Consider the following 20,964-nt stretch of genomic DNA (forward strand, 5'->3'; position numbering starts at 1 on the left):
ATTAACAGCGGTTGTGCATGAAATTAAAAGATTTTTCTTAAAACTCCTTCTCTATTTTTCAATTTTATTTAAAGCGTAGTGGTTAAGAATACCAAAATTTAGAGTCTGAGTGAAGACTGCCAGTTACCAGCTGCACAACCTTGGTTTCCTCTTGTGTCAAATTGGCTTAAAAATATACACAGTACCGGCCAGGCGCGGTGGCTCACACCTGTAATCCCAGCACTTTGGGAAACCGAGGCGGGCGGATTGCCTAAGCTCAGGAGTTCGCGACCAGCCTGGGCAACAAGGTGAAACCCCGTCTCTACTAAAATACAAAAGAATTAGCCGGGCGTGGAGGCGGGTGCCTGTAGTCCCAGCTACTCTGGACGCTGAGGCAGGGGAACTGCTTGAACCCGGGAGGCGGAGATTGTAGTGAGCCGAGATCGCGCCACTGCCCTCCAGCCTGGGAGACAGAGTGAGACTCCGTCTCAAAAAAAAAAAAAAAAAAGTATATATCTATATATAGATATATAGATAGACGCAGTACCTCCTTTGTATTAACATCCCTAATAAGCTTTACTGTGAAATTATGGATGAAAGGATCTTTGCACGATGCAGGGTACGTAGTGAGGGACAGTAATGTTCGTTGATAACGATGACAGGTATGTTTTATTTTATAATGAAAATACATTTGTCTTCTAAACCTTTACCGAAGGGAGTGAAAAGAACACCTCACCCAAACGCCCGCCCTTATGTGCGCAGCCCCGCCTCCTGTAGGCCCCCGCCAAAGGGTGCGCCTGCGCCGTTCTATTTTTCCGTCCACGTGACCCACTCAGGCTCCTCCTTGTCTCCAACATGGCGGCGCCCAGGGGCTCAAGCCGCACGTGAGAAAGTCTGGGCATCTGGGAATCGGAGAGTATAGCCTGTGAGCCGCTTTCCCCTCCTTACTGTCGGTTGCATCCCTTCGACACTCCCGAGGCCGTCGCGGGCCACTGGCCCTCTGCAGCCATGAAGACAAAGCCCGTTTCCCACAAGACCGAGAACACCTACCGGGTGAGCGCGGGAGCTTAGGCAGGGAGCCGCGGGTCTCCGCTGCCTCAGTCGTGAGACAGGCTCTGAGCGAGACTCCAGGGGCCTCAGACTTCTAGGCCGAGTGTGTCACTTTCCTGGAGGCTCCGGCGAAAGAGGGAGACACTGAATGTAGTAAACATGGGTTGGGGGAGGAAAGAAGTCTGGACAGCAAGTTTCACCCATGTTTTATGGGGTCTGGCCAGTCCTGGGAATTTCCTGTAGTCCAGAATTAAATTCACTATTCCAAGAGATTGCTTAGGACCAATTCTCCCCTGCTCTTTTATCTTTAAAGACAGAATTGGGCGAGTCGGCTGGCGGTGAGTGATTCCCAGCTAAGGGCAAATATACAGCGCTTTCTCTGTTTGCCCCTTGATAGATTGTTTCCAGGTCTTCGTTAGGATACAATCATAGGTCTGTATATGTTTAAAAACACTTTTATTGCAGCGACTTTGCTAGGTCCCCATGCTTATGGGAGGGTATGAAACCTAATAGATCTAGCGAGACTAATTGCCAGCATCCACCTAGGCTCACCAGTCTAGCAATGGAAATTTTATTTGAAATGACATAGCTGAGAGAAATTATGCAAACATATAGAAGTATTCATTATCTTTGAACAGTGATGCAGTAAATTTGTTTATGGCCGTATGTTTTTCAGTTTATTTTTCCACTTATCCTTTGTGATTAGAGATGCCTACATGCAGCATTCAAATAGATATTAAAGATCTGATAAATATTAAATAATTATGTATCTTAAATATACTTTCCCTTCCAGTTTCTTACATTTGCTGAACGACTGGGGAATGTTAATATTGATATTATTCACCGGATTGATAGAACTGCAAGCTATGAGGAGGTAAGAGAATGTGATACTAGTCAGTCTTCAAGTGTTCATGGTGTTTTAGTTTCTTCTGTTAGTAGAAGTGAATTGTTTTTCAAGGTATTCCTTTTTGGACATGAAATGCTTTAGACCTGTGCTGTTTCATACAGTAGCCACATATGACAAATTGGATTTAAAGTAAATTAAAAATTTGGGTGCCCAAATGTGGCTAGTTGCTAACATATTGAATAAATATAGAATTGGAACATTTTCATCTTTGCAGAAAGTTCTATTGGGTGAAGCTCTATTAGACAATTGACTTGACTTTCAGCTTCCTTTGTGATTCTAGCCTCTCCCTTTCCCTTATGCATTCCAAGCACTGCTGCAGATCCATATTCCTGAAGCTATAACTTTAAAGTGATTTTGAGGAAGCCCTTTTCCCAGGGCTTAATTTTCTCCTTTATAAAAATAAAGGGGCTAGACTACATAATATTTTCCAGTTTTAACCATACTCTGACTCTGTCATCCCTTTATTTTATTTTTATTTATTTATTCATTTTTTTGAGATGGAGTCTTGCTCTGTCTCCAGGTTGGAGTGCAGTGGCGTGATCTTGGCTCACTGCAATCTCCACCTCCCAGGTTTAAGCGATTCTCCTGCCTCAGCCTCCCGAGTAGCTGGGATTACAGGTGCGTGCCACCACACTCAGCTAATTTTTGCATTTTTAGTAGAGACGGGGTTTCAACATGTTGGCCAGGATGGTCTCAATCTCCTGACCTCGTGATCTGCTTGCCTTGGCCTCCGAAAGTGCTGGGATTACAGGTGTGAGCCACCACGCCCGGCCTTGTCATCCCTTTATGCAGAAGTCTTTTTGTGCATCATGTCATTATTCCTCCTAGCCTTTTAAGGTCCTGTGTAACATGCCTATACCTTGGCGATCCAATCTCAGTTCTTAATATTCTTACTATAATCAGACTCCACTCACTGTGTCTTTGAATGCATTATCTCCACCATATAAATTCAATGTGTTAAATGATGTTGTCTAGGTGAGCACACTGTGCTTTGGGAACTCATAGTAAAGGGAACCTAACCTACATTCTTTAGGGGTGTCAAAAAGGGTGATCTAGACGAGGCGACACCTGAATTGCATCTTGTTTATATAGGTTTTAACATGATAAAGAGGACAGGAAAGGCTGTTCCAGGCTGAGGGAGAAGCCTATATAAAGGAACAGAAGCTAGAGAATGCATGTCACATTCAAGAAACTGCAAAGCAGTGCAGTGTGGTTATAGGTGTGTATAGGGTGTTTTTTTGTATTCATAGTGACTGGGATGGGGCAAGGGGGTAGCTGGTGAGATAAAGCTGGAGAGGTAGGCAAGGATCATAAAGGGCTTCATATGTCAAGCTAAGTTTGGGTTTTATCCTGAAGCCATAGGGACTTAGAGTTCTAGGACTGTAAGCAGAGGAATGAATGACATGATCAGGTTTAAATTTCCAATCTCTGGCTTTAGTGTGGAGAAAAGAGCAGGACTGCAGTCCTGCATCATGTCATGATTCCTCTGCTAGCCTTTTAAGGTCCTGTGTAACATGCCTTTAACTTGGAGATCCAATCTCAGTTGTCCAGTTGTGAGGATTTGACTGTCATCTAAGTAAGAAATGATTATGGTAGCAGGAATCAAGATAGAGAGAAGAGAAAGATTCCAGAGATATTGAGGAAGTAGAATGAATGGATAGGACTTGTGACCTGCTGGGTTTGCAGCAAGGAAGATAATGAGGTTAAGGCTGAGTGGTTGAGGATGTTACTCATCAAGATATATTTATAGGTAAAGGAGCACAAGGTTGTAAAAATAAGATAATTAGTTCCATTTGGGGCTTGAGTTTGAAATATCTGTGGCCATCCAAATGATAGTGTCCAAGAGATGTTTGTATATATGGATCTGGAGTATAGGTGACTTCAGAGGTGAAATTACAGATTTGGCATTTAGAATATGGTTAATAGTTTAAGCCACAGGAGAGGTTGAAAGTATCAAGAGGCAGTGTTAAGAAGGCAGAGAAGACAGCCTGAAATTAGAATCCTGGACTGGATGGTCCAGAATGGCCTCTGTCACGTGTCTGGCAGTTGGCTGTGGCTTGTTGATCTTGGTTCTTTTCATGGCCTCTTATTCCCCAATAAGCTAGACTAGGCTTCTTTTCATGGTGGCAGAATCTTTTCAATAAAGTGAAGGCAGAAGCTGTCAAGACCTCATAAAGTTTTGCTTTGGTCATCAGAGTCACTTTCATCGCATGTTATTAGTCAAAGCAAGTCAGGAGGCCAGGCCAGATTCAAAGGGTGAGGAAACAGACTCCGTCTCTTGGTGAAAGGAGCTCCAGAATTACCTTGCAAAAGGATGTGACATGGTCTCTCACACATAGCTGACATATGCCAGGTCTGTGCTAGGCTAGAAATGCATTCTGCATTTAAGTTTTAAACTGTGTGGCATATTTTCCTTCTGCCTTAAAGGACATGAAAATGCCTTAAAGGACATGAAAACAACAAAAAAAAATTTTTTAATATTTTTACTTTTGAAAAGTAGAGATAGGATCTCGTGTTGTTGCCTAGGCTAGTCTCAAACTCCTGGGCTCAAATGCTCTTCCTGCCTCAGCCTCCCACTGTTGGGATTACAGGCATGAGCCATTGTCCCCAGCCTAAAACAAAATTTAATGGGATTCTCTTTCTTTTCTGCCTTTTTTTTTTTAATTTTTAGTTTTTAATATTTGTGGTTACATAGTATCTATTCTGCCTAACTATTGATTTTAAAGATTTCCAAAGAACAGTTTAAGGATTTTTTTTTGAGATTGTAGATTTGGCATGCTGTTTGCATGTGTGCTTATGTGTTTATTCTCTCTTTTTTCTCTCTGTCTATAAACACATATTTGTATTTATTTTTATTTTTATTTCAACTTTGATTTTAGATACAGGGGGTCCCTGTGCAGGTTTGTTACATGGGAATATTGTATGGTGCTGAGGTTTGGAGTATGGATCCTGTCACCCAGGTAGTGAGCATAGTACCCCACAGGTAGTTTTTTTTAACCCATCCCCACTTCCTCCACCCTCTAGTAATCCGCAGTGTTCATTGTTCTTATATTTATGTCTACGTGTACTCAATATTTAGCTCCCACTTATAAGTCAGAACATGCAGTTTTTGCTTTTCTGTTCCTATGTTAATTTGCTTAGTATTATGGACTCCAGCTGTATCCATGTTGCTGCAAAGGACACGATTTCATTCTTTTTTAAGGCATATAATATTCCATGGTGTATATGTACTATATTTTCTTTATCCAATCTACTGTTGATGGACACCTGGGGCAATTCAATGTCTTTGCTATTGTGGATAGTGTAGAGATGAACATACGAAGGCATGTATCTTTTTGGTAGAATGATTGCTTTGGGGGTGTATGCATTTATTTATACATCTATATACACACATACATACATGTATACATACATGTCATACATGTATGATAATTTATTGGCTTTACCTTTCAAAGTACAAAGTAATTGATACCATGTTAACAAGTTAAGTAACATAGTGGTAAACTTACGAAAAGCCCATTATCTCACTCCTCCCACCCCTAATTCCCAAGGAAGCCAACACTGACAGTTCAGTATAGTTGTATTCTTCCATACTGTCCTCTCATGTTCGTATGTACAAACATTTATAGAGGGTTTTTTATTTTTGTTTTTTAAGGAAAATTGAATCCTGCCATACCCTCTCACTGCATAACTTTTATCATTTTGGGGGCATATCTTCAGTGTAGTTCTAGTTCAATAGAGATATAGCTCTTTTTAGTAGCCACATAATATACCTTAGTATATATAGACCATGGGCTATTCCAACCATTTTCCTATTGTCGGATATTTTAGCCTGTTTAATGTTTCCCCACACTGTAGTTAAGCTGAATAAACATCTTTTACTTATAGGCTTGCAAACTTTGTAAGAACTACCTGGGTCAAAGAGCATAACTATTTTGAATTTTAATAGGAATGCCATATTACTTCTTTATAAGGTTGTAGTAATTCATATTTCTAAAAGCAGAATGAAGGAACTGTAAAGAACCAACACCTTATTCTTTGCCTAAAATTATAAAAAAACACAGAAAATAATTTTCCCTTAGTGGACAATATATATAGGCTACAGAAAATTATTTGCTGAAACCAAATCAACAAAACAGTATTTTATAAGTGGCCTATTGATAACTTCTGATTGCTTTTTAGTGTGTTACTTAATGGCCTGTTTTAAAAAACTAAAAGGAGTTCTTAAACTCTTCAGTATCATTGTCTTAAGATATTAATATATCATTATTCTATTTACCTTGATCATTGCTTTCTTAGAGTTATTTGATTAATGGACTGCTTTAATCTTGACAGGAGGTTGAAACCTACTTTTTTGAGGGTCTGCTGAAATGGAGAGAATTAAACCTCACAGAACACTTCGGTATTTTCTATTTTGTTTCTATTTTATTCACCCATAGTTTGCACTTTATATGTTCCATACAGCTGAATAGTGGTGTGATAGAAAAGAACATATTTTTTTTTCCCCCACTCAGGAAAATTTTACAAAGAAGTTATTGACAAATGCCAATCATTCAATCAGTTGGTGTATCATCAAAACGAGATAGTTCAGAGTTTGAAGACTCACCTGCAAGTTAAGAACAGTTTTGCCTATCAACCCCTTTTGGAGTAAGTAGCATCTTGAGAGAAAGCTCACAACTATATTTGTCTGAATTTTAAGAAAGATTGTGTTTCAAAGCTACATATACCGCAGATCAGGTGCTCATAATTTAGAAACAAGAAGGATTTTCCTTTTCTGTTAGGAATGAGTGCATTACCATAAAGTGGAATCTTGGGGTATAATTTCGCATTTGTTATATACTAAGATAATCTCATTTTTCTTTGACACTATAGGAACAGTTGGCTACAACTTGTGATGGAATGTAACTTCTTGCCTGATTTCTTTGCTGAGGTCTTAAGATTTAAAGAATTTTATAATTTTTCAGACTTGATTTAGAAGTATTTTTATTTAATTAATCCTATGATCATAGGCCACCTACTATCGTTAAGTAGATTTGTAGCCTTTTAAAAAAATCCACATGATCAGTTGCTTCTTTTTTTAATCCAGTTTGGTTGTACAGTTGGCACGAGATCTGCAGATGGATTTCTACCCACACTTTCCAGAGTTTTTTTTGACTATCACCTCGATCCTGGAGACTCAGGACACAGAGTTGTTAGAATGGGCTTTCACCTCGTTATCATATCTTTATAAGTACCTGTGGAGACTGATGGTGAAGGACATGTCCAGTATATACAGGTAACCCCTTTCTCTCTCTAGTATGTTTTTTAATTGCCTGCTTCTTTTTCCCTGGCTTCTTTATGACTCCAAACCACTTTGCCAGCTCAGTGCCTAATTGTTTCCATGTACAAAGTTGATTCTCCAGCCAAAGTGGTCCACAATCTAGTCTGCCAGTCTGAGTTGCCATGACCATCTCTCCTCTCCAGCTACTGGAAGTGTACCCACCCAAGAAGGCCTGACTCGGTCCCTACAGCCTCCACAAACAGGCACCTTTGCCAGAAGTATTAATAAAATTTTGTACTCTCTATCCTCTTGGCATTTTTTAACCACCTATGTCACACAACTTTTACCAGAATTGTTTGGTTATAATGTATTGCTGTCCTCTCTACACCTGGTATAAGGGAGGTTTAAGACAGGTTAAGAGCCCTGTTTTAAACACTGACATTTCCCCAGCCACTAATACTTACTAAGGTGAAAGAGACACTCAGTATTTGTGAGTAAATGTGGACAAGGAAAGAGAATGAATTTTGTAGTAACCTTTTGTTTAAAGTAAGCATAAATTGTCTTATTATCTGTTTAAGTCTGGGGTTTGGTGGGATTTTCCACTTGGTCTTCCGGTTGTTTTCATGTTCTATAATTGCCACGGGAGTGTTTAATATCAGTCATCAGCCCCTTACCCCACAGTAAATGGTGTATGCATGGTATGGGACAATAGACTTTGTTTTATGCCACCCCTTTCACTCAGCCCACCGTTCTCTTTTAGGAACTTTGAATGAAGAAAGAGAAAGAAATCTTTTTCCAGCTTTTACTAGTTCCCTATGAAGTTTTTGGTCAAATATGTTAGAAACCAATATTACTTCATTAAACAACCAACAAGGTCTTTGGGGAATAATTGATTTAGTTTTATGACTTCAGCTGTCATAAAAGCTGCCACTTGTATGTCTCCTAAGTCAGGCTCTTCAGTTCTAAATTTATTTGCTTTCGGTATGACAACTTCAGTAGCCTGGCTATTTTCACTTGTATTACTGAAACTGAACTCAACACTTTCCTGTTAAATCAACTCCTCTTATCTGTACATTCATTCAAGTGTTCAGTAAATAGGTATTGAGTGTCTGCAGTATGCCAGGCCCTGTTTGGTTGCCCATTTTCTGTCATTAATACTAACGTTCTTCCTGTCTCTGAGTTTTGGGATATCAGAGGCATCACTAACCCAGTTGTCTTCAGAGGTGTCCAAATCCTCTTGATTCTGTCATTCATGCATTTGCTCAGTCAATATTTATTGGACACTGTCTGTATGTCAGGCACTTGAGATACAGTCACAGATAAAACAGATAAAAAACGCTCTTCTCACAAAGTTTACATTTTAGCAGGGGGAGAACGTCTTGGGCACATGCCCGGCAAGAAGTTTTAGGTGGCCGAGCAGTCTGTATAAGGGTGAGACTAGCTAAGTGATGTCAGAGAAGCAGTAGTAAGGCGCCAGATCATCCAGGGCCCTGTGGACCGCTGTAAGGTCTTCAGCTTCATTGTGGGCACTCCTGAAATGTCTACTGGGTTCATCCCTTGCCATTTTGCCTCTCCTTCCAGTCTCTTTCATGCCTGTTAGCCCAAGCTTGTATGACTTGAGCACCTTTCTGATTGAATTAGCAGACTCTTCTTTCCTCCTTTATTTTATCCTGTATATTGCTGCCAAATTAGTCTTTCTGAAAATAGTCATTTCTCATTCAGCCAACATTTATTAGTACCTGCTGTCAGCAAGGAACTATTAGGTACTGGGGTTATGAGAAAATTGGAGAGAGATATTCCATACCCTTCTATCATTAGGGAGACCAAATTTAACAATGTGATTATATATAAGTAATTATTTAGTTATAGATGCATGGCTGCTTGACCTTGAGCAAGTTGCTTATGCTTTCTGCCTCACTTTCATTATCTGTAGAATGGGGGGATTATAATAGTACCCATCCCATAGAGTTATTGTGCTGATTAAATGGAGTAACACAGAGTAAGTGCTTATACAGATGTAAGCTAGAGCTGTCTACCTGACCAACTTTATCCATAGCCGCCCTCCTCTACTGTATCATCTTTCCTCTTTTAGATGGACCAGCCTCCTTGTCATGACCATGATCATTTCCACCTGCCTCATCTTTGCTCTTGCTTTTATACCAATAATATGGACTGCAGTCCCCACCTAATTCTTCTTTCATTCAGAGCTCATTACAAATTTCAACTTTTCCTGGAGTCTTGTTTGTAAAACCAGTACCATCAGTCCTAGGACTCTTCATGTCTGTGGTCAAGTCTTCCTTTCAACATGTGGGTGTCTCCATAAATGAATGAGATTTTAAATTTGTTTGATACCTGCTGTGTATTCCTTGCATACCCAGCACATTGTTGCCCATATTGTTGACATGTAGTATGTATTTATTACAATTATATGATTAATGAAATATATCTTATTTTTTTCATGTATAGCATGTACAGCACACTCCTGGCTCATAAAAAGCTACATATAAGAAATTTTGCTGCTGAAAGTTTTACTTTTTTGATGAGAAAGGTTAGTCTGGTATTTTATCTGTTTGTTGCTAATCGTCAAGAATCTGATGAATAGGCCAGGCGTGGTGGCTCATGCCTGTAATCCCAACACCTTGGGAGGCCGAGGCAGGTGTATTACCTGAGGTCAGGAATTGGAGACCAGCCTGACCAACATGGCAAAACCCTGTCTCTACTAAAAATGCAAAAATTAGCCGGGCATGGTGGCGCGCACTTGTATCCTCAGCTACTCGGGAGGCTGAGACGTGAGAATTGCTTGAGCCCAGGAGGTGGAAGTTGCAGTGAGCTGAGATCACACCACTGCACTCCAGCCTAGGCGACAGAGCAAGACTCCATATCACACACACACACACATACACACACACACTAGTAATAATAATAATAATAATCTGATGAATAGAAGTAGATATCTTTTAAAAATGTGGTTATTATGGGCTAATTTTTTCTATGTATCTATATATATACTTAACAGAAGTCTGTTACTATTTTGAATTTATCTCACAGTAAGACTTATTTGTTGCTCACAAATTGATGTGATCTAATTTGGGTCACTATTGTATTGTTATTTAGGTTTGTGATAGCTTTCAGTGTGTATATATCAAAAATGCTCTCTAATTCAAGTCAGTAAATACATGAACTGTGACATTAACAAGAACTTTTCTAATAGTTTCCTGGAAGTAACTGGTAGCATGGTGTCATTTGTGTTTGTATAAAATATTCATAGTAAATTTTAGAGGGTTTTTGTAATAAAACAAAAACATTAATATTAAATTTTTTATTTCATAAAATACAAATATTTTACTGTATACAATACAAAATACAAATGTATTTACTTTAAAAGATAGAATGTTGACTTCTGTAGTTTTTTTTTGTAGTACATATCTTCCTGTAATACCAATGAATTCACTCTTTTGTGTGACATTCCAAGTGAGAACACACTATTAGAGTAGTTTGAAATCATTACAAATGTCTGTTCCTTTCACAATTTTTTCCTAAGTATATTTAAATAACAATATGTAGAATAGCAAATGAGAGTTCTTCATTTGGATATGTTTATGTTTGTGAATATAATTTTCCATTTCTACTTTATATTTTAGGTCTCTGATAAAAATGCACTTTTCAATTTAATGTTTCTTGATCTTGATAAACATCCAGAAAAAGTTGAAGGTGTTGGACAGTTGCTCTTTGAAATGTGCAAAGGAGTTAGAAATATGTTTCACTCCTGTACAGGCCAGGTACATAATGGGGAGGGGTGCTTAGAGTCTCTGTGGATGGATGAAACAGAAAGTAGAAAAGAATGAGGCAAATGATGTGGAGGGAAGACAGCCTAGAGTAGGTAGCACTAGATGAGGAGTGTTGGGTGTTCAGTAACAATGCTTACCCAATGTAGGCCTTGGACAGTGAGATGTTACTTACAGAGCCATTGATGTCTTCTTTATTTTGGATGCTAGGGGGTAAGATAAATTGATTAATGGGCAAGGGCAGGTGGGGAGGGAACAGTTGTAATGGTAAAATTCCCATCCTAGTTTAGAAGTTCCTTTTGGGACACGTTATTAACCATCAAAGTTGCCATATCCTTGACTATTCCAGACCTGATTTTTAAGGTAGCTAATGTAATCAGAGTGGTGACTCCCAGAGCAATACTTGAAAATAAGAGTTTATATATTAATGTTAATGACTTGTATTCCCACAGGCAGTGAAGCTAATTTTGCGAAAGCTAGGACCAGTCACTGAAACAGAAACTCAACTACCATGGATGTTAATTGGAGAAACACTCAAAAACATGGTCAAATCCACTGTATCCTACATCTCCAAGGAACATTTTGGTACATGTTTTGAATGTTTGCAAGTGAGTTCTAATCTTTAAGGATGGGTTTTTGATAAGGAGTCTAAGGATTTACTGTTTCTGCTCTCAGTTTTGCAAATCACTCCTAGAAGTTATATTTTATAATTGTTTTATTTATACTTCTATACACATATTAAAATTTTCCTTCCCTCTGCCCCCCTGTGCTATTTTTTATTTGATATGTTATCTTGAGATGCAGTAGAAGGCTCTGGAGCCAGACTGCCTATTTGAATCTTGACCCTTCCACTTACTGCTAGTGTAACCTGGGAAAATTATTTGAAATCTCGATTCCCCAGTCTCTTCAGATAATAAATGGGGGTAGTAATATTCTCTCCCTCAGGGTTGCTGTGAGGATGATGAGTGAATACTTGTAAAAAACTTAGAATGGGCCAGGCACAGTGGCTCACACCTGTACTCCCAGCACTTTGGGAGGCCGAGGTGGGTGGATCACCTGAGGTCGGGAGTTCGAGACCAGCCTGAACAACATGGAGAAACGCTGTCTCTACTAAAAATACAAAATGGCGCATGCCTGCAATCCCAGCTACTTGGGAGGGTGAGGCAGGAGAATCGCTTGAACCTGGGAGGCAGAGGTTGCGGTGAGCCAAGATTGCGCCATTGCACTCCAGCCTGGGCAATAAGAGTGAAACTCCATCTCAAAAAAAAAAAAAAAAAAAGACTTAGAACAATGCCCTCAGCCAATGTTAGCTGTTATCGTTAGTGAGTCCTGGTAAATGTATCTTTTTCTTCCAAAGCAAAAGAATGGGAAAAGTTGAACTGTCTCACAGTTTTTATTGTTGGATTAACAGTTGAGTTTGATACTTTATATTCTCTCTGTTAAATTCTTTGTTTGCAGGAATCGCTCTTGGATCTACATACAAAAGTAACAAAAACTAACTGTTGTCAAAGTTCTGAACAGATTAAAAGGTTGTTGGAAACATACCTTATACTTGTAAAACATGGAAGTGGGGCAAAGATAACCACGCCTGCTGATGTCTGTAAGGTGAGTTCCCAACTTAATATGCTCGAGAGTCTGGTTTTTAAAAGCTGATTGCTGAGTATGCATTGTTTTTTCTTTTTGCAGGTGTTATCTCAAACACTGCAAGTAGCCAGTCTCTCCACATCTTGCTGGGAGACCCTCTTGGATGTAATTTCTGCTTTGATCCTGGGTGAAAATGTTTCCTTGCCGGAGACCCTCATCAAAGAAACCATAGAAAAAGTAATTTACTTCAACAAATATTAATTGAGCAGTTAATAATATGTTTAGCATTGAGTAACCTTCTGAGGAATACAAGTGAAGTGTGACAAAGGCTCTGCCCTCAAGGAATTTATAATCTTGTTAAGGAAATGGGAATTGCATGCAGTAATGTAAATAAGCAAAATAAAGTGTGATAAAAGCTTAATTTATATAGCAAATAAGCAAAATAAAGTGTGGCAAAACCTAAATCTATACATATTCTGCAATATATGTAAGCACATATTGCAGTAAGCAGTAGAGCTTACTGTGTGCTGGGTATGAGCTGGGTATTCCAGGGTAAACAGTGATGCCTGCAGGTTTTGATAGTTGTTGGAGAAATGGAGCCTGGAACCGAGTAGTTATAGTCTAGCGAATTTGTCTGTTGGAGATATATTGAATTATAACTATTAATTCTGCCTGGGGTTGAGGAACAGAGAAAGCTTTTCAAAGGACTTGTATTTGGGATAGTCCTTGAAGGTTGAAAAGCAGTCTGCCAGTCAGAAGCGGGGTTAAAAATACTAAGAGAGGGAACAGAAAAGACATGTGTTCATAAATGTTTGCAGTCTGAGCACATGGACACATGATATGACATGATATCAGCAAAGCTCTGGCTTGGCTTTGAAAAGTTAGGTTGGGTTTTATCCTGCATTAGTGGAGGACCCTGAAAGAATTCCAAGCAGGGATATGATTTGATGAGATTTGCATTTTAGTGAATTTGGAAGTGGGATTGAAAATAGAAAGGTTGGTTAAGTTCTTTCTAGCTTAATGGAGCACAGTAGTACACTTTGAGGGAAGATATACAATCATGCTGTTTGCCCTTTCATAATTCACTGTAGCTGGGCAAGAGTTGAGCAGCCTTTAGGCAGAGCCCTGTGTAATCAGCAGAAGCCCTTTGCATCTGTGGAAGCACCTTTGGAGAAGGCCGGGCAACTGGACGGAGCACTGAGTGAAGTGTGCCTGCCATTCCCTTCTATAGCTGCTTGCTGGGGGGATGGGGAAAATACTCTCTGTGTACTTACATTAATATTTTTTACCTTGGTCACAGATATTTGAGAGCAGATTTGAAAAACATTTAATTTTCAGTTTTTCTGAAGTCATGTTTGCCATGAAGCAGTTTGAGCAGGTAAGCAAGTTACTAAGTTCGGAGTATTTTTAAAAACAAATCTGTCAGGAAAAAACGATCAAATTTGAAATCCTGTTATTTCTGTTTGTTTTTTGAGAGGAACAGGATAAGTGCTTGATGTTTTAGTCAATATGTTTTTTAAAGAAATTATATTCAATTCTAGATTACTTGTTTTTTTAATAATCCTTTAGGTAGTTACAGAACCATGTGGTAAGATTAAAAAAACAGTTTAAGAAACTTTTATGTGAATTTGAAGCATAGAAAATAGTTTGTGAAACAATTTGCACTGGCGGAAGTTTGCAAATTGATTTCATTGCTCCAAAATAAGGTAACTGAGTGAGGGAGAAAATGTTCTTATCTAATCCTGAATTTATTTTATTTTTTTCTCTTCCTTCTCATCAAACACTTGGCCCTCCTCCTAACTAGTAACCCTATAGTATACGTCATGGAAACATATCTCTGTATCTGTCCTCTCAATATTCTTTCTTTTAGCCTTTAATACTATATATTCTCATTTGCCTAAAAAGAACACTTTTGTACCTGTCCAAGATCTGTTTCTTTCTGCCCCAGGAAGACTCTTCATCTCGCTCTGTTTAACAACTGCATTTTTCCTTTCTCCTGTGTTCCCTTTGGTCTTTTTATTTTTTTTTAATCTTATTTTTATCCAAATACTGCTTACACGTCTGTAGTTTAGGAAGTCAAACCAGGTTAAACGGCAGTCATTTGTTTTCTGCTCCCATCTTATTAGCAGCCATCGGGTCTAATGATTTTTAGCTATTTTTTTTCTTTTCTTTCTTTTTTTTTTTTTAAGAGACAGAGTCTCACTCTGTCGCCCAGGCTGGAGTGCAGTGGCACGATCTCGGCTCACTGCAACCTCTGCCTCCCAGGTTCATGCCATTCTCCTGCCTCAGCCTCCCAAGTAGCTGGGACTACAGGCACCCGCCACCACGCCTGGCTGATTTTTTGTATTTTTAGTGGAGAGGGGTTTCACCATGTTAGCCAGGATGGTCTCGATCTCCTGACCTTGTGATCCGCCTGCCTCGGCCAGCTATTTTTTTCTTATATTTACTTTATACTTTTAAATCATCTGAATATACTGCTTTACCTTGGTTTGCTAGTTTTGGTTCTCATGTGTAGACTTCCTCCTATGGCAGATGGACTTTAGTTCCTTTATACCTCTCATGCTCCCAATAGAATTATATTAGAAATTTTGGTTGAATCCATATTCACCACATACTTATATAAACAAGGAGTATTTTATGATTATATGACCTTTTTGTATACATTCTCGTTTTTCTTTCTTTCTTTTTTTTTTTTTGTCGAGACATAGTCTCACTCTGTCACCCAGGCTGGAGTGTAGTGGTGCCATCTCTGCTTACTGCAACCTCCACCCCCCGGGTTCAAGTGATTCTCCTGCTTCAGGCTCCTGAGTAGCTGGGATTACAGTCATGTGCCCCCACGCCTGGCTAATTTTTGTATGTTTAGTGGAGACGGGGTTTTACCATGTTGGCCAGGCTGGTCTCTTAACTCCTGACCTCAGGTGATCTGCCTGCCTCGGCCTCCCAAAGTGTTGGGATTACAGGCATGAGCCACCACACCTGGCCTCATTTTTCTTAGAGTTTATAATTGCCTCGTTCTTTAAAAACTGGAAATTGTTTTCTTTGAATGGCTGGCCAAAGAGTCTGTCTTCCAGCAGCTTTATAAATGTCCTTCACATGACAAAACTGTCAGATAATTTAGCAGCTCAATTTTTCTTTTTCTTCTTTCTTGGAGACATTTCTCCTGGAGCAAGTCCAGTCTAAATGCATTGCTTTCTCTGCCCAGTACACAAATGTTGTACTGGGACTTCCTTTTGCTTCTCTCTTGTTTCCTGGGTTCCGTGTTTTCTTCTTCTTATAGTTTAGTCTCTAATTTTGGTGGAATTTATTTTTCATAATTTCCTGGGGGTAGGGAGGGTTCATGGAGATAAAATATTGAGATGTAATACATCTGAAAATGTCTTTATTCTCTCCTCACACTGCATTATTAGTAGACAGGCTATAGAATTCTAGATTCTAAGTCATCCTTCCTCAGAGTTTTTAAGACATGGCTGCACAGTCTTTAGTTTCCATTGTTCCTATGTAGAGGTCTAATGCCATTGTGATTCTTGATCCTTTGTTTTTGGTCTAGTTTTTTGAATTGTTAGCATCTTCTCTTTATTATATCTGTTAATAAGTGTGATTTTTTTTTCTTAACTTTAGCTTTTTCTACCAAGCTTTCTGTCATATATTGTGAATTGCTTCTTAATTGATGATGCTGTAGTCAAAGATGAAGCTCTGGCCATTCTGGCCAAGCTCATTCTGAACAAAGCAGCACCTCCCACTGCTGGCTCGATGGCAATTGAAAAGTACCCTCTGGTTTTCTCACCGCAGATGGTGGGGTGAGTTCTAACTTTTTATTCCTGTAATGATGATAAGTTTACCCATTTAAATATAATGTATCAAGAATACTGTAAAAAAATGATCTATATGTAACGGGAAAGATGTGCATGATAAGTTGTGTGAAAAAAGCAAGTTGTAGAGCTACACACATAGTACGTATAGTATGATCTTATTTTGCAAGGTAAAGCAAAAAGTGTGTATGAACATAGAAAAACATGTGGAAGGATACACAAACTTGTTAACTTTGTTTAATCAGAAGGATGGTAAGGGAAAGACAGAGGTGACTTAATTTTTTAACCATTTATTTTAAAGTTATTGTAGATTCATGTGCAGTTGCAAGAAATAGTACAGAGAGGTTTCCTATACTCTTCACTCAGATTACTCCATTGGTACATCTTGCATGAGCATACTGCGATATCACAACTGTAGAATTGACATTGGTGCAATCCATCAATCTTATCAGATATCATCAGTTGTATGTGCACTCATCTGAGTGTGTATACTTATATAGATATATAGTCGTATGTAGTTTTATCATGTGTTGATTTGTAACCACCACCAGAGTGAATATCTGGAACTGTTCCCTCACCACGAGGATTCCTCATGCTACCTTTAATAACCACACTCCTGGCCAGGCGTGGTGGCTCACGCCTGTAATCCCAGCACTTTGGGAGGCCGAGGAGGGCAGATCACGAGGTCAGGAGATCAAGACCATCCTGGCTAACACGGTGAAACCCTGTCTCTATTAAAAATACAAAAAATTAGCCAGGCGTGGTGGCGGACGCCTGTAGTCCTAGCTACTCGGGAGGCTGAGGCAGGAGAATGGCGTGAACCCGGGAGATGGAGCTTGCAGTGAGCCGAGATCGCGCCACTGCCCTCCAGCCTGCACGACAGAGCGAGACTTCATCTCAAAAAAAAAAATAAAAAGAAAAATACAAAAAATTAGGTGGGTGTGGTGGTGGGCACCTGTAGTCCTAGGTACTGAGGAGGCTGAGGCAGGAGAATGGCGTGAACCCAGGAGGTAGAGGTTGCAGTGAGCCGAGATCACGCCACTGCACTCCAGCCTGGGCGACAGAGCAAGACTCTATCTCAAAAAAATAAAATAAAATAAAATAAAAATAAAAATTATATACCTTTGTATTGTTTCAGTTGTGAAGTGTCATGGATTACTTTCTTAATTTCATTCAAAATGACACATTCTTTAGAAGTTAAAAACAGCTTATTTACATACATGAGAAGATTCATTGTATCATTTCTCAAATAGTTAAGTGGGTATGCTTCTAGAAATTGTAGCTTAGGAAACCAGTTCCCTTGTCATTCCTTTGTTTTTATACTTAATCTTCTTATTTCTCTTGGAGTAGTTAGACCTGTTGTTGTGTTTTTGGTTTGCTTTGAGGCGGAATTGATGGGCATTCCTTGAGTTTGTGCTGAATACTCGACTTTGAAACATCCATGGAGGTGGGAGTTACTGCCCCACAGTCACAGAGCAGAGCTAGCTTTTGAGTTTGATCAGCTTGAGATTCTGGAGGAACCTATTTTCTTTTTTAAATGTTTTATTTATTATTATTATTATTTTGAGAGCAGGTCTTGCTCTGTCGCCCAGGCCGGAGTGCAGTGGCACAATCACGGCTCACTGCAGCCTCGATCTCCAGGGCCTAAGCTATCTTCTCACTTGAGCCTCCCAGGTAGCTGGAACCATAGGCACGCACCACCATGCCCAGCTAATTTTTTAATTTTTGTAGAGACGAGGTCTCGCTATGTTGCCCAGGCTGGTCTCAAACTCCTGGACTCAAGTGATCTTCCTACCTTGGCCTCTCAAAGTGTTGGGGTTACAGGTTGAGCCACTGTGTTTAGCAAACTCATCTTAACACCTACTTATATCTTCTGTATACCTTACAAATTGCTTCTCTATTAAAATATGCCAACAGAATCTTGTTGGTTTTTAAATGTATTGAATTCTGATTCCTGAGGAATGGGTAGTGAGTAACTCCAATAGAATTATTCCTTTGAAACTTTTCCCTTGATTTGTCAACACCCAAGCCCATCTCCAACAGGCAGATTCCTTGCACATGCCAAAACTGGGTTCTGTGCAGGGATAGTGAAGCTGCTTTGTTGTTTGGCTTCCATGAGGTGAAGCTAAGGGACTGACTGAGACTGGGCGTCAGACCTTCTTACCCCATCATCTCAGCCATCTCAGATCCTCCCAGGAGGGTGACGTGTTAAATAAATAAATTTCGATGTGCTAACTCATGGCAAGTTCTTCCACTTCTGTGTTTCTTTCTCTGCAAAAACACCCCTCTGCCACCCCCAACGGAGATATGGTATGTGTGAATGGTCACCTTTGTTTTGATTCCTTCTATGAAGATTTTAAAATCATAGTTTGAATATTACTAGTAACACTCTATCTACCCATCTCACCAGTTTGCTGTGAGAAAAAATAAAGATAATAAATGTGAAAAGACTCTTTAGGAGATAAACTTACTGTCATTTGACAACTACTTACAGTATCAGGCACTGGATACTGGGGTGCAACAAAGAATAAGAAAAAAGTTCCTTCTTTTGGGGAAAGGAATGTGGTGAGGCGGGTAAGCAAATAAGCGAGATGATTTCAGATCGTGATCGTGGTAAAAGAAGACAAAGCAGTGTTGAGAGGGAGACTGAATGGAGAGGGGTCACTTTCCAGAGAGGGAACGTTTGGTCCAATTTTAAGCTGGGAAGGATCCAGCCTTGCAAAGATCTCAGTGAGAGACTCTCCAGACAGAAGGAAAAGTTAACTGCAGAGACTCTGGGACAGGAATAAGCTCAGCATGTTTGAAGTACAGAAAGAAAACCTCTGTGGGTAAAGAGCAAGGAGGAGATTGGGATGAGAGGAGATGGAGGTGGGCGAGGGTCAAATCACAGAGGGCCTTACAGGATGACTTAAGGAGTATGGACTTCATTGGTGGAGCCATTGGCAGGTCTAGAAAACGGGAATGACGTGGCAACTAATGACTCATTTTTGTTTTTTAAAGCATCTTAGTATTTTGTAAGATTTTTGCAGATTGTTGAGTCATGATTATTACTAAAAAGACTATATATATCAAGATGTGGTGACTTTAAGGAATTGATAATTAAATTAACTTAATTATCTATCATGATTTCCAAACACTAAACATCCTGGTAAGTATGAAACAAAAGAGAATGTAGCTTTTTGGAGAATTTTTTTTCTTTGTTTTTGGTTTTTTTTTTTTCCTTCCTTCCCCTACCTGACCATTTTTTGGTGAATTTTAATGATAAAAAGGGTGCAAGAGTAAAAACCTGATATTCCACTTCTATTGCATAACAAGCTAACCAAACTGGAGTTGGAGGATAAATTGTAAAACAGATCATTTAACTTAAGATTTCTGTGATTTTTCTTTTGATTAGATTTTTGTCTTTCAAATAGGACCGAGGTGTAGTACACTGGCAAAAATAAAAAGAGGCTAACAAGAATAGTTAGCCTCTATCTAATCTGTGACCAGAGTCACAGATATTCAAAACAGAACGTCATGTCAGAAAATGTCATTGAGCAACTGTGTATCTGATCAAAGCAGCAGGAGAAAATTACTTATATGTCATAATCATTTTAGTGGTATTCGTCAACTTCATCACAGTAACTTTGCAACATCATTCCACATTTGTGGAAAGTAGTAAAATTCATGTCAAAAAGGAAAGGGAGAATGGAGGAAGTCAGTTCACTCCAGTGAATTGCCAATCAAAAACATGCCCAGGAGCACAAAATTGAGAAATCATACTTAAAACTAGAAGAAACTTGGTTTAAGTTATAAAGCAAATTAAAATAGAAGTGAAAGGAAGTAGAGCCAGTGGAGTTGAAAAAGCTTCTCACTGAAAACTCAGTAAATGACTGACATTTGTTTAGCTCAACCACCACCACCAATTCCTTCCCTCTAATGCTCCACAATGGTAAGAATCCAATTTTGTTTCAGACTTCAGAGGGCAAGAGCGATTACATTCTCTGTTATTTTAAACATTTTTTTTAATCCTTCAGATCCTATATAAAGCAGAAGAAGACTAGATCCAAGGGAAGAAATGAACAGTTTCCAGTATTGGACCATCTTTTATCTATAATTAAGTTACCCTCAAATAAAGATACTACTTACCTTTCACAATCTTGGGCAGCCCTCGTGGTGTTACCTCATATTAGGTAAGAAAATAAACTATGTTTAATTTTGAAAGAGATAACATGCTGATTAAAATATGTTAGCCATTCCTTGCTGTTCTCTGAAACAAACCATTGAATGCCAGTTTGAACTTTTCCCTTTTTCTCCCCCTTGGACAGACCTCTTGAGAAAGAGAAGGTGATACCACTCGTCACCGGCTTCATAGAGGCACTCTTCATGACTGTTGACAAAGGAAGCTTTGGGAAGGGTCAGTTACAATCATCATTTGTTCTCTTCTTTTCTGGCACACTCAAAGTAATTGTAAACACATGAGCTATTAGAGAATAATACTTACATTGTGTTCTGGCATAACCCCCTGGATGATAAATCTGGAAGAAATGAGGATATGATGGGCATGTCTCACTTGTACCACATAATGTGGTGACTGGGTCACGGTGGCTT

The 20,964-nt window shown here is 39.2% G+C and overlaps 1 protein-coding gene across 2 annotated transcripts in view; it reads left to right on the plus strand.

Moving 5' to 3' along the window:
• The first annotated feature begins 802 nt into the window (after window positions 1-802).
• UTP20 (UTP20 small subunit processome component) overlaps window positions 803-20,964 on the plus strand; it is a 107,887-nt gene continuing 87,725 nt past the window's right edge. Inside the window, exons 1-14 of one of the 2 annotated variants that reach the window (XM_016924041.4) lie at window positions 803-1,032; window positions 1,823-1,903; window positions 6,272-6,338; window positions 6,451-6,583; window positions 7,023-7,211; window positions 9,663-9,744; window positions 10,838-10,975; window positions 11,434-11,589; window positions 12,440-12,586; window positions 12,668-12,802; window positions 13,866-13,943; window positions 16,184-16,362; window positions 20,391-20,546; window positions 20,682-20,770. In XM_016924041.4, coding sequence (XP_016779530.4) covers window positions 988-1,032; window positions 1,823-1,903; window positions 6,272-6,338; window positions 6,451-6,583; window positions 7,023-7,211; window positions 9,663-9,744; window positions 10,838-10,975; window positions 11,434-11,589; window positions 12,440-12,586; window positions 12,668-12,802; window positions 13,866-13,943; window positions 16,184-16,362; window positions 20,391-20,546; window positions 20,682-20,770 — 1,675 coding nt within the window. In that variant the 5' untranslated portion in view covers window positions 803-987. Of the gene's footprint in view, window positions 1,033-1,822; window positions 1,904-6,271; window positions 6,339-6,450; window positions 6,584-7,022; window positions 7,212-9,662; window positions 9,745-10,837; window positions 10,976-11,433; window positions 11,590-12,439; window positions 12,587-12,667; window positions 12,803-13,865; window positions 13,944-16,183; window positions 16,363-20,390; window positions 20,547-20,681; window positions 20,771-20,964 lie in introns of those variants that run through there. The other variant, XM_016924043.4, reaches the window with a different exon arrangement.

Source organism: Pan troglodytes, chromosome 10, assembly GCF_028858775.2.
Source record: "Pan troglodytes isolate AG18354 chromosome 10, NHGRI_mPanTro3-v2.0_pri, whole genome shotgun sequence".
Taxonomy (NCBI): domain Eukaryota; kingdom Metazoa; phylum Chordata; class Mammalia; order Primates; family Hominidae; genus Pan; species Pan troglodytes.